The 14,603-nt window shown below is 41.6% G+C and overlaps 1 protein-coding gene across 1 annotated transcript in view; it reads right to left on the bottom strand.

The window, feature by feature from the left end:
- The window catches only part of PRKG1 (protein kinase cGMP-dependent 1), a 1,199,831-nt gene extending 1,185,900 nt beyond the window's left edge, over positions 1-13,931 (bottom strand). The window contains exon 1 of the mRNA XM_059053703.2: positions 13,177-13,931. Within this exon, the coding sequence (XP_058909686.1) occupies positions 13,177-13,442 (266 nt within the window). The 5' untranslated portion in view covers positions 13,443-13,931. The remainder of the gene's footprint in view (positions 1-13,176) is intronic.
- Between the last annotated feature and the right edge of the window lie 672 nt (positions 13,932-14,603).

Here is a 14,603-nt window from a genome sequence, read left to right as displayed (position 1 = left end):
AGCCCACGTGCCACAACTACTGAAGCCCGCTGGCCTAGAGCCTGTGCTCCACCACAACAGAAGCCACCATGATGAGAAGCCCACGCACTGCAACGAAGAATAGCCCCTGCTCGCCGCAACTAGAGAAAGCCAACACACAGCAACAAAGACCCAACGCCGCCAAAACTAAATAAATAAATAAAATTTAAAAGAGGATATAAAGATTACATTAATAGTCATATTAATTAAAAAAAATCACCCAGCCATATGTGCAGGAACAGTCAGAGGTCAACCTCAGGTCTGTGGCTCCAAAGCCTATTGTTTTAATCATTATGACAGTTTCAGGTCATTTCTCTGTAAGACCCCTAAAATCTCTCAGATTTCTCCTCTTAGTCTCCAAAATCAGTTTCACTTTTTGGCTTCAACCTCATGATTGATTATATGTGATATGACTGAATTCTGATCGAAATAAATGTTTGCAAAGTTACCTTTCAGTAAATCTAGTTCAATACCATAGCAATGATCAAAAAAAGGAAAGAAAACTCTCCCAGAAGTTGCCATCCTATAAAAAGAAAGCTCCACTGAGTAGTTCCAATACCATATATGTCCAAATCTTCCCACTGGCCTTTTAAAAAAATGTAGCTGAGAGATTTGGAATTTGTTATTTTCCCAAGTGGGAACAAGTTCCCCAGAATCTTTAAAGTATCAAAAATGTATTTTGATGGAAAAAAAAAAAAAAAACCACTGTGATTCTTGATGATGGACTTCAGCTATTTAAGAGCAGTATACATGAACAATTTTATCCTTACTTTCAATATCACATTGTAGGAATTAAAAAGTTTTATTCAACTTAAAAAAAATCAAGCCAAAACACAATATGGACTTTATGAATGTGAAAAGTAAAAGGGCATGTAAACATTACTTCAAAAAAGAGTGTTCTCATGAATGCAACTCAAGTGTAAAAAAGAAATAACTTTCCACATGTTTCTGCTATAGTTGTATGTTTGATTTTTTAAAAATTCTGTCTTTAATGTAGAAAATTGATTTTGTAAATGCCACTCACATGCCTTTTATTTTTAATTGAAAAGGCTAGAGATCATTTATCTGATACAGAAAGTTTATGCATAGTCACAAACTAAAAACGTCACACTGAAAATTAGCAATGTTTTTGACCTACCACTCTCACTGATTGGAATTTATCCCGTATATAAATTAAAGACATATGAGAAAATATGTACAAGAATGTTAGCTGCAGTGTGGTTTATGCTTACAAAAAAACAAACAAAACAACTATCACTATTAATAAGCTAAGTACATGGATACAATAGCACAGTACATGGTTATTAGACCAATACGGACTGATCTGGAAAGAAAGGAGCTATAGTTAAGGGAAAAAAAAAAGAAAAAAGCAGGTTGTTGAGGACTGTTACAGGATGATTCTACTTCAGGTAGAAAAACAAACAAACTAGAAACTCCAAATGAGCAGAGAAGTTCTCTATATAAAAAAGTTTGCATAAACATACAGAAAACTTAACATTGGCTGCCTGCTGAAGGATAGGTGGGAAAAACTGAGAGAAGAAGACCAAATTTTGTACATCTTTTTATTGTCTGACAACCAGCATGCATTGCTTTGCCAATTAAAACAACCAAGGGAGTAGTCACAGTCCAAGGAAAGCTTAAAATCAGCAAATCTGAAATATCAAGAAGCATGTCCAGATTTTAAGATGGTGAATAAGGGTGCAGAGCCACACAAAAGAAACTTTTTAAAAAATTGCTATAGGGACTTCCCTGGTGGTCCAGTGGGTAAGACTCCACGCTCCCAGTGCAGCGGGCCCGGGTTCGATCCCTGGTCAGGGAACTAGACCCTGCATGCATGTCACAACTAAAAGCCCGCACGCCACTATGAAGATCCCACGTGCTGCAACTAAGACCCAGCGCAGCCAAAATAAATAATAAAATTAATAAAGAAATATTTTTTTAAAAAATTGCTCTAATATCAAGAAGCTCAGTGAGTCCAAGGCCTGTCTCATCCTGTGTGGACATCCCTGGTAATGCCCTGGAGAGGCTAGATAACCAGAGGATTTCAAGGCAGTATGTTTCCAACCCTGCTTCCACACTTCAGAAATTTGTCTTGCCTTGATAACAAACCAGAAAAAAACAATGTATTGCTACTTATCTCTTGCTTCACTTCACTATTAGAAGTGACTAGATTTCCTCCTTTTTTTTTTAGCCCTATGGACAACAGAAAGCATACCCTACATTTGATCTACCCTTGATCCTTTCTTGCAGTCATCGACTGTTTAACATTTTTTTTTCCTATCGTAGGAAAAATATAAATGACTGCCCCAAAGAGCAGTTTTGTATACTGACAGCTTCAAATAAACGTATTTCAGAGTTTCAAAACACTTTTTACAAAGGCAGCTTATTGTCAAATAGGGTATCAAATTGTGCAGTGTTAAATACTCTATTTCCCCTATTGCTTGTCTATCTAAGTACAATATAACATAATATCTGAGCAAAGAAACCCATGAAAGAGGCCATGTGATCACACATGAATTCTTTTTTATGCACAGTACAACTTCATTTTGGCATTGACCCTTGGTTACTGGGACAGACCAAAATAAGTACATTTCTCCTCAGTGTTAAATCACAAATGCTGTCATCAGCAAGACTCCTTCACTTCCAGTCCCCTGGGGGCTTTCACATGAGAGGGGTCACAGACTGAATGAAACAGCCTTTTACAGGAAGACTGAACGGCACTTTCCAAGGGAATATTGATTCAAAAACTTACAGTCCATTAAGTACGACCCACAATCTATCCCTTTGTGGTAGTTCAGACTACACTCATTTCTTTTTACCCTAGAATTGAAAGGCAGTTTATATTTAGGGCATCGCATAAAACATTAGGTTTTTTTCTCTTAAAAAATATTGAATGTATGTAAATAATCATATTAACTGGAGAGTATTAAAATTTTTTCTAAAAAGGACCTCAGACTGCAACAGGCCATGTTAAGATTTACCTAATTATGTTCTAGAATCACAAAGTTATCAAGGAGATCAAACAACCTATCAGAAGCTATTAGAAGTTTCGTCTAATAGCTGATTTTTTCTTATAGTAATTGTCTTTTAGTTCGTTATGGGGGGAGACAGGAGTGAGTAGGAAACCATTCCCTTTACTCTATCTCCTCACACATATTTTTTTTTACTACTATTAATTTTCCATTCTTTCTCTCAGTTTTCTTTTCTCCGCCAAATATGAGTCCAGAGGTTTCCTCACAGGGGTTTTAGGAATCTCCCTCAGACCAATATCAATGTAAAAGAGCTCTCTATGCAAAGTGGACTATTGGTTTCTCTTTTGGTTTAGACTAAACACTAAAGAAGAACCCTGCACCATGGCTTTTTAAGTACATTCCCCAAAATCACTACTAATTGGAAAACTATAATACTATATGTATTCAGTGATACACTTTCCAAACACTTGAATCCTCATATTAAGAAAGTTATGTTTTCATTTATATGTGGAAGCTAAAAAAAAATAAACGAACGAATAAAACAAAACAAAAACAGACACACAGATAGAGAAATCAAATTAGTGGTTACCAGTGGGGAGAGGGAAGCGGGGGCAAGATACGGCTAGGAGATTAAGAGGCACAAACTACTATGTATAAAAGCTACAAGGATATATCGTACAGCACAGGGAATATAGCCAATATTTTACAATCACTTTAAACAGAGTACAGTCTCTAAAAATATTGAATCACCATGCTGTACTAATATAATACTGTGAATCAATTTTACTTCAATAAATAAAGTTATATGTTTGAGAAGATATTTTAATATTCAACTAAAGGACATTCCAAACTACTAGTTGTACAATTGCTAAATATTATACCCCTGCTGCCATCTTGTGGTAATTTTTGGAATCTTCTTGCTTGCTCTCCTTTCCTCCCTCCCTCCCTTCCTCTCCCTCCACGTTCCTTTTCTCCCTACCTTTTGGAGGCTACCTATATCCAAACCTTAATGAGTCCCTTTCTTAAGTAGGTAGGGAGACCACCTGCACTATATTCTGAAAGAAGAACGGATTGTTGCCAAGTTCTCCTCCTCCTGTAATATATTCCCTCCTTTCTCCTTATATTTTTCTCATTTTTCCACAAAACCATACTTTTAACAATAATACTTTTTAAACAAATATCTATCTTTTAGATTAATCTAGTTTCCTACGAGTAAAGGGAGTACAGATTATAGGAAAATATATGTGCATTTTATGAAAGACTCTGCCTTCCAAACTTTTTCCAAATTGTACTTATACGGAGAAAGAAAGAAAAAAAGCATCCTGTATTTCTGGCTACAAGGTGCCACACAGCCACAGATACCGACTCACAGGACCCACGGAGGAGTCCTGGGGACACACTCTGGAAAGAGAGAGCTGCCCAGCAACCCCAGGCTGGATGGAGACCGGAGGCCTGGCATCCCTTTATTACTTCCCAACTGTCCCCTTCACCTATGGGCCCTGCTGTGGCATGGCAAAGGAATTCATAAATCTGGGGGTAAATCACACGTTTCTCTGATGATACATTAAAGTGAGTAATTCTTAACCAGACTGATGTACCATCAGAGCAAGAGTATATTTTATAAAAACCACCTTTTCCATCTAACTCTATGTCCCCACTCCAATTCCTGTGGAGAAACTTACAGACGGCCATCCAAGGAATCACCCAAAGAAAGGTATAGTGAGAACTCGATTAGCCAGAATCTTCCACAACATGGAGGAGATGAGGATGGAAACAATCTGTTTCATTCCTTGTTGAAAATGACTTTAAAACCATCTTTCCCTCTTTTGTGTTATTTATATCTCTGTTATTCACAATCTGTATTTTTCTATTTTTTCCTTTGAAATCTATGAACTTTTAAAATGAAGCATTATTCTAAACAACAGTAGCCACATGGCATAGATTTAACGTGATTGTTACATCTTTTCCCTCAGTACATTAAAATTCCTTACTGTTAATATAAAATAAATTAACTTGTGTGCCACCTAGAAGCATCCCTGATGCCACCAGTATGTGAACATCACACTTTGGGAAGTGGGGCTCTGACATATACATGATAAGTAGATACAGTAAATCTAACAACCATGATTTATAGATAAGTAGCTTTAAGTGTCACAGCATCAAGATTTTGATATTTTAGAGCCATAGTTCAGATCAGAAGTTCTCAAACATTTTTTCTGCAGTGACTCACAGGATGGAGGATGTTCTCACGTGCAACAAACACACTCTTGTGAAAAGACCGACTGTGGGTTCTGTGCAATTTCCTGCCATATATTTGTCATCCTCCCAGTCGGGGAAGCCAATCGGAATGCAAGTCAAAAACCATCCCTAGGGAGGTGCCTGTGAATGCACTCAACCTTATTTCCTAAGAAGCAAATAATTCATGAAGTTTGATTTTTAACCTATTATTTACTCATTTTAACCTTACAACTAATCAAACACACACCACTGTGCGCCATGACACCACAGCTGAAATCTGCTGAAGTAAGACATGAAATTTTGTCCTGAATATTGTAGAGTGAACTTATTCTCTGAGAGGAGACTGAATTGAATATGAATTGGTTCTATCCTCTAGAAGGTTTCAGGGTGGGTTTTTTTTTTAATGTGTTTGTTTTTAATACATTCTAGATATGTGCTGTTCTTACCCTGCCTGACTCTGAAAATTAGCACGTGGGAAGAGAAGTGTATGGTAAGCTGAGGGTTGTAGAGGGTTGGAATTTGTACTTTAAACAGACCTGGTTTCTACCCAGGGGTTTACAGCCTAACATATAAAAGGATTTTCTATTTTGAGAATTTTTAGCATATGTAGTGAAGTTCCTTGGTGGTCCTGTGAGACATGAAATTAACATTACCCACACCATGAGGGCAATGAAAGTCATCAAGAAAAATACTAACATTTACTCAAAGGCTTTGGATTTGCTCATCAGGCAATACAGTTGAACAAACAGACCTACAAGTATTTGTAAGAGGCAAATATACAAGTACTTTTACGATTCCCTATAAGGTTTGTCAGTAGCATGTTTGCAACATTTGAGGTCAAAGTGCTCAAATAAAGACATATCTGAGGATTTAAAACACATTTTGAAGCCCTCTCTAAACTGATCTATAACGGAGGAGCACTTTGAATTAGCAACAAGTCAGTGAGCATAATTTAAGAACTGTACTTGTATAATCTTTATCACAAGTAAATAAAAATTCAAACTAAGTCCTAACAAGGTAATTACAGCAGATGTCTTACTGGATTTGCCTTATTAAGGCAAATTCATTTATTAAATAAACACTCAGATGAAATCAGCATGTTATCCCCTTACACACCAAAGTGCTATCAGCATGCTCATCCACGTAATAAAATCAACCCAGATCAACTCCTAGTATCAACATGTTGACTGTTTAGGACTAATTTCCAAGAATATGTCAAATCAACATGCACTAAAAAAAAAGGTTAACCACACAGCCAACACATTGGACAGGACAAATTACAGAAAGTATTTTACAACTTTCTAGCTAATATAAACTTTATATTGATTGAATTTAAAACTCCACTATTTTCTAAGGTAGCATGGGTTTCTATTATATGCCCACATAAAAAAAACAATATGAAAATGTTTAAAATAAAAGCAACATAACGTACACTGAAGTCTGCGATCCACCAACAATGTTTAGGGAGTAGTGCAGAGTAAGGTTAAGAGTTTTTTAAAAGGAATCTGTTTTTCAGAACAACAATAAAGAGATTAGTTCTATCAGCCTTTATATAATAAAACAAATCTATTTCGAAGATACACATTTTCTGGAAATAACTATTTTTCATTGAGAAATATTTTAAAGCATTGTATATTTTCAAGATGAGCAATTATTTTTAAAACTTTAGGAAATTCAAATTGTACAATATCTAAAAAATCTGAAATATCTGAAGACATGAAAGATTTTTAAATGTTAGAGTACTATTCCGAACAAGACCTCTGTTCTACGTTTGTGGTTGTATGAGTTTTCCAAATGAGAGCTCTCGCAGGAGTTCCAGATGTCAAGCTAGAAGAGAGGAACCAGGGACCCAAAAGAGAGATGCACAACACAGGCAGATCCAAGAACAAAGAAAAAGAAGGTCAAAAAAATCATCACTGGGTAAAAGCAGGAGGTAGTAAGTACTTCGATAAGAAGCAATAGAGATTGGTTCTAGTACCCTGCTCTGGGAGACAGTATTGGACAGTGTGTCTAATACCAAGCACAAGCATTTGACAAGCTGCAAGATGCTGTCATCTATTTCATGATAATAGCCCAAGAAGTAAATCCTCCTTTCCCCAAGAAACTGATAGGGCCAAACTAGAGGAGTTTCAGAATAATAACTACCGTAAGAAGTATAAAATCATAAACTCAATAAATAGGCAATTTGTGTGTGTATACATATATGTACATACTCATATACATACACATAAACATATACATATAGCCCCTTTTCTCTTCGGGGATCCAACAGCACAGGACACTTACAAAGCTAGTAGTCATTTTTGACAATTTCCAAACTTCTGAGCTTTCACTTTTGTGAAACAGGATATGCAATCCCTGGTTTATCTCAGAACTCACAGTAACTTCCAAGAGCTACAAGAATCTGAGATAACATAGGGTCCTGAACTCTGATAAGCAAACTCTCAGTGGCAAATGAAAATAATTATTCCTACTCAGAGCAACTATGAAATCACCTGAAAATCTTATCAAAAGAGAGGGTTTTAATGCACTCTCAGCATCTCCTACACAGTGTGGGGAAAGGGCACTGGGCAACAGCCACTTAGTAAGGAAAGAGGAAGAAGATAGAACATCTTTTGTTTTTTCAGGTCTTTTAGAAATATTTTCATGAGGGTCAGTCAAATCTCTAATGAACACATGATTAAATGAAAACTTGCAACCTATACATGTATCAAGGATTCAGATGGAACAAGAACTCCTGGTGTATTACAAATATATCTGGAAAATGTACTTGATCCCAGAACCCAAACCAACACCAAAGCAAAGTGGATATGTCTTAAATAATAAGTGTAAATGGATAATAACTTGGAGATATCAATTCACCAACGCCGGTACTGATGCAAAATTAAGAAACCTATATTGTCTTTCTGGTCCCATTTCCGAGATCTTTTAAAAGGCACTTCAGTAAAGATTTGCTCAGTTTTCTCATCACTAAAACCAGAGTACTATCTACCTCCTGTACCTCTTTGACTGAATGTAGGTGTGAGGTGCTTATGCTCGGAACCTGTCCTCTTCAAATTACACGCGGCAAGACACAAGGATCTTGACAAGCTAAAAATCCTCCCCTCACCTCCTCAGCTTTTCTCCCTTTCAACTCTCATCATAAATATTACTCCTCCGAGTAAACTAAACGAATGTCCTCTCCCAGAAGCTCCTGTTAAAACATTACTGTGTTAATCCAGAAAGGATAACTGGTTAACATATTGGTATGTTGTCAGGTAGTAATAAATTCCTTTGGATGGAAGGATTGGTAGGGACGAAGGAATCAGCAGGGGTCTGTAAGGCAAAAGGCAAAGGGTACAGTGAATGATATCCAAAGGCAGCAACGAAGATCCTTCTCACATCCTTCCTAACTGCACTATTCATCAGCGCCACCTATGACATGACACTGAGCTAGAGAAGTTGAGTGAGGAAGGAAGAAGAGGGAATGATTAGGAAATGACAATCCCTAGAGCAGGACGGCCGGAGGAAATTCTGGCCTGGCACAGCACACCCAAGGCGTACGTGCTGGATACAAGGGCTCATTGGTCACTTTTTCATAAGGTCAGTTTCATGCTGGCTCTAAGACTTTTCAAAAAAAAAAATTCTTATTCTAATCTAGGGCAGGTTCTTTTCTTCCTATTTGGAAGGATTCACCAGTTAGTAAGATAGAACTGGCCAGATTCCAAGGCTATAGAATATAACTGCTGAGAACTGGGGCTCTAAAAACTGCAAGATTGGGGTTTCAAACATGTCTGGCATTTCCTAGCTGTGAGATCTTAGGTAAGTGAATTAACTTCTTCAAGCCTCACAGTCCTCACATGAAAAGTACTTACGTGATCTAGGACCACTGGTAGAAAACAATGAGTTACTGAAAGTAAAGAGCTTAGCACTGTGTTAACATCACTAAGATTAGCTATCTTTATTATTCTTAGCATCGCTATTTTAAAGCATTGTGTATTTTCTATGTGAACAATTAAAAAGCTGGGCCCAGAATTCCACGGGTACCGCTCATTTCACTGAAGTTGCTTATATCTAAATTAGGCCAAATCCCTTGATTTAGCCTGAAGGTTAAACCAGCTGAAATGAATCAGAGATGCAAAAAGCAAAGAGTTTTCTGGGGCATCCATTCCAAAGCATCCATGTCCCAGTGGAAGAAGGTACAAGTTCCAAAGGATGAATTTACATCATCAAGAATCAAGGGATTTGTGACAGGAATAGCTCAAGTGGCTTGGAGTACAATATATTATTCCTGTAACAGATTAATATTGATTCCAGCCTTTGCTTAAGCTAATTTTAAAAACAACAACTGTATGCAGTCTTCTGAGCTAACTGGGTGGTCAAAATAAGGAATTTAGGTGTGTATAAAAAGCTAAGGGGGAGAATAAGGATATTAGGTAATTCTTGATGTGGAATATATGCATGCAGGGAATCAGAAGTTCACAGAAAATCATGTGAAATGCTCAGTTATTTGGCAGAAAGTTATATATAAGTGTAAAGTATCATCATCGTCATCCAAAACAGCCTACAGTTTTCAGTGATTATCACTTGATCTCTGCTGGGCATTTCTAAGGGGACTGAAAATGAGGACTGCAATAAGTCGGATGTTTTCTTTTTAAACATGATCATCCTACTGTACACTTGATACTTACACTGTGAGCTCAGATCTTCCCTTTCCCTAGTATAATTTTCATCTAAGCATTCCTTAGATACTTAGATCATTCTTAATGGAGACTGTGCATTATACCCTCTGTGGACACATGGAAATCTGGCTAATTGGACTGACTTGATTACAATAGTCGGTGAATTCTCCCATTTCCTTCCACTGCAATAAATGCTGAAGATATTTTTACCACCGATTATGTAAATATTTCAGATTGCAATCATTTTCTAAAACAGTAGTTACAGGCAAAAGTTCTTTTATCATTCTGCCCACCAAACAATTCCTACACTTTCAAAATATGTTTCTTTTCTTGTTAGTATAAAAACTGGGTGTCCTAGTAAAGTTTGAAACAAACCCATAGCATGAATAGCTATCACTAAATCCTACAGCAATTGCAATTGAACATTAGCTTTGTGATAAAGCAGTCTCCTTCAGCCCCAGTAAGTGCATCAGGATGGCACAACTTTTAACAAAGGATGCACAAGCTGATGGAATGTCTACTCCCCAAATACAAATATCTGAAAATTAGCAAATACACTTTTATTTTGAAAGCATCTTGTTTGCCGTTAAATGTTGTATCCCAGATATACTTTTTAAATTATTTCTTTTCTTGGCCAAAATAAGATGTCTCACCAATGATAATTAAGTTAGTACTGTCTCTTTAAATGCTAGGATGAGTACCTAATTCCAGAGGTTACTATGCCCATATATTATACCTGTCAAAATTCTTTAAACTCTAATGAGTCAGCTTGCTGAAAATAAACTTCACGCTTCCATTTGAAAGTATAAAGCTAAGTGCTGAGTGGGGAAAAGTTTACACTCAGTCCCAGCGTAAATCAGCGCACAGAGGAAGTAGAAAAGCACTTCAGCTATCAGTTGCAGACACAAATACGCGCCCGACCGACCTCTACTGCGCATGATCCACTCTTTTGATGAATGTTCCTACCCCTAACCCGAAAACGTCGGGAGCGTGTGCGCGGGGGCGGGAGGGGGGTGTGGGGGAATAAAAAAAAGGAAGATGATGTGTACGTTTGAAAGATCAGCCATTTCCTCTCAGTACACACAAAACCGCCTCTCATTCCTAGAGAGATTTCTTATCAAAGAAAATAAAAGTGCCTCTTTGAGAGCTAGCTCCTGAATGAGAGTGGACTCTGGGAGAGAGTTTCCTCTCTTGTCCTCTCTAGACCCCGGCGAAATCTCCTCTTTGCTACGAGGTGGTGCTGGTTACTCTTTGAGGGGCACAGTCCAGACACAGAGATCTGAAATTTCAAAAATGCGATAAAGCCCCAGCCGGTCAGCCCTAGGAGGCGAACAGCTGCCTGGTGACCGCTGATGAAGTGGCTTCTTCAGGAGGTGGGCAGATTGATTCCAGCTGCTGAGAATGGGGCAGGGCAGCGGCCGAGGAATGCGCAGCTCAGCTGAGGCAAGACACAGCAGCTTCCCAACCAAGGGCAAGGCCAAATGTTAGCTCTGATTGCAGTCTTGGCCTGAGAGAAGTAAGAATGCCATTGTTCCATTTGATAGGGACTTCCAAGGCAGCCTGGGCCAAAAGGTGCTATGTGCACGGTGTCATTTTGTAAGTGGAGTGTCGCTCAGGAAATCTGAAAGCTGTCCCCCGAGACGTTGGTTCAGAGTGGGCCTGCAGTTCCCAAGGTGAATCCTTTCTGCCTGATTCCTGTTTTTCTCCCTCAACCCACTCCCAGCTCCTGGCCCTTTTCTAACAGCTCTCAACCCGTACCCAGACTCCTTTGCTCCCCTGTCCCCCACTCCCACACGCAAACACTGTAATCACTACACAACTGAAAAAGACAAGGAAGGCGTGCAGCGGGGAAGTGGGGGACATTCAGACCCCTGCAGCTGGCCTGGATGGAGACATACAAGAGGACGTGCTCTTTAGAAGTACTGGCCTCAAAGTCAGAGAGCTTAGGGGGAAGGACTAATGTAGGGGTCCCCTGAGGGCCCCAAACTCAGACGCCAAGTGATCTAACAACAGGGAAGGGGTAAGAGATAGGTGGGCATGAAGGCACGCCTAATGGAATATTCAATATCCTGAGAAATGCACTTTCGGCCGTGCACTTCCAGCGACTAAAAGCCAGTAATGGGCTTTGGAGTCTGCACTTCCTCTCCCTAATGTCCAGAGGTGCTTTAATGCTGCAGCCAATCGATCAGCCTTCTCCGGTGAAGGCGGCCAGTGGAGAGCAAAAGCTTCCTACTTGTGGCCAAAATCGCCCGGCCTCTTCTGCACACCACGAAAGAGCGACACAACTTTGAACTGTCAGAACTTGGCTCTCAACGTGCTGGGAGAAGGAAAGGAAGGAGCCTGGAGGCTTCCAGAGAAATAGCTCCCCTCCCTCTTCATCCCAGCTTTTCCAGGGAGAGACTCAAAAGGAAGACAAACAAGAAGGGGACATTATCCACCCTGGGACAGGGTTGACCAGTAGCCCAAAACCTGCTTCAGGTGCAAGGTCACCGAATCGCCTCCAAGCCCTGGGCAGCCCAAGATGTGTCGCTTCTGGAAGGGACACAAACTGAGCAAAAGAACATCCGGAAAGTTGGGCTTCTTGACAATCTCCTGCTGACATCGCTTGCTGCCTGGAAAGTGACCCTCAGAGGCTGATTCCTGCCGCAGAGACGCACCCCAGTCCCGCCTCCCTCCCCCCACCCGCTTCTGCGCCTTTCCCAGCGGGGCTTGGGCTCCGGGCGAGTTCAGTCCCTAAATTGAACCCAACCCTGTCCAGCCTCCCGTCGCTGCTCCCAAGAGGCTCCAGCGGCGCACTGAGCATGCCCTGTGGCCTGGGTTTGGGGGTCACCTCCGGGAAACTTTCCGGGCCCCGGGATGGGCCGGGTTCTGTCCCCCGCGGGCGCCCCCCCAGGGGTGCGCGAAGGAAAGCGCGCGCGACTGCAGACGCGTGCGGAGCGGCCACGTTAGCGGCGCGACAAAACTTTCCACACTCCTCCTTCCCACCCCACCTCACGCCGCCACAGGGGCGCGTCTCCATGAGGAGCTCGCCTTTCCCAGCCCGGCGGAGACAAGCACGGCACGTGACGGGCAGAAATAAAAATAAACACTTCCCATTCCCGGCCCGCGAGGGCCAGCCCCCACTCGGCGCGCTGCGGAGAACTAGGGGCGCCCTGCGTCGAGCAGCCCCCGAGCCGCCGCGGCCCGGAGCCCCCAGCCCCCCGAGCCGCCGCCAGGACAGCCACCCGGCCCGCCCGCCGCGAGGGGTGGCCCCGCTCCGGCCCTCCGCGCCGAGCCCCGGCGCCTACCTTTCGGCTTTGGTGAACTTCCGGAATGCCTGTCGGAGGTCGTGGAAGGACCTGTACGTCTGCGGCTCGGCCGAGATGCCCTGTGCCCGGGTGGTCCGGGGGCCGATGTGGGTCGAGGGCACGGGCAGCACCGACTGGCACTTATGGAGCTTCCTCTTTAGCTCCTGGATTTCTTCCTCCTTCTCTGACAGCCGCTTCTCCAGCTCTTTGATCCTCTCTTCCTTGAGCATGAGAATCTTGGCAAAGTCTTCCTCTAGCTCGCTCATGTTTTCCCTGAGCCCCTCCGCGAAACTTTGTCTCGGGCGGCGGCGGCGGCGGCGGCGGGGACGACAGCCTGGCGAGGCGAGCGCGGAGTGAGCGAGTGAACGGGCGCTAAGTACTCGAGCGCAGCGGTGCTGCTCCTAGTGCGGCGCGAGAAGCCGCTTTCTTCGATCCGCTTCTGCTGAAGGGACTAAAAGCACCGAGGGGAGGATGAGAAGTCTAAAAGCGAAGGAGAGGAGAGGCAGAGTGCTAATCGCCAGTCTCTCCGGGGAATAGGTGATTATCTTTCATTGAGAAACCAATTAGAGCTGCCCTTCCTCCCCTGAGACCCCCTCCCCCGTCCCCCTTTCCCAATCACTTCGTGAGAACACGGCGCGCGCGCCACCCCACCGAGAGCCTGCTTTCTAGCTGGGAGGGTTTGACCAGTGAGCCTGGTCTCACCTCATCACATAATAATCACTCTTGCACGCTGTATGGTGCCAAAGGAAAGGGGTGGGGTGGGGATGGAGGGGAGAGCTTTATGCCACTTGATCCTTGAAATAGCAACAATTACCATGTGATCTGGCAGATGACGCAGCGCTTGTAACTGGAGCCTAAAGACTTTGTGGTGTGTGTGCATGCGTGTGTGTGACATTTCACAAATATTAAACTGCCTTTAGACAATAACCTGCGTGAATTCATCTTTGTTTTCACCTTTTACTTCTGCTCTGGATGATAAGGGTGTGTGTGTCTGTATGTGTGTTTCTAACTGGGAAGTTCTGTGGTTGTAACCCCAAGTAATAAGAATGACAGAGCACTCGCAGCTCCAGGTGTTTTCAGCATAAAATTTTAGTGGAAATAATAAACTAAAATTGTTGGTGGGTAAGTTGGATGAATTACTCATAGGGTAATGAGCCAATGTTTACCGAAAAGAAAAAAAGGTCCATGCATCCATCGTAAACTTCTTAGAGTTTGTATTCTATTTCATCTGCTACAGTTAAAATTTGTATATTGAGCATCCAAATTATATCACCATACCATCTTATATGGTTGCGAATTGGGGGCTACCAGTGCTAAACTGCTGGCTCACCCTATTAGCTCCTGTTTTAGGAAAAAATAGCTTCTGTTATCTGTATTCCTCCCTCACCTGTGCAAATCCATCACCACACTCTCTGCTAAAGGGATTT

Source organism: Kogia breviceps, chromosome 2 (assembly GCF_026419965.1).
Source record: "Kogia breviceps isolate mKogBre1 chromosome 2, mKogBre1 haplotype 1, whole genome shotgun sequence".
NCBI classification, from domain to species: Eukaryota; Metazoa; Chordata; class Mammalia; order Artiodactyla; family Physeteridae; genus Kogia; species Kogia breviceps.
This window is presented reverse-complemented; position numbering and strand designations above follow the sequence as displayed.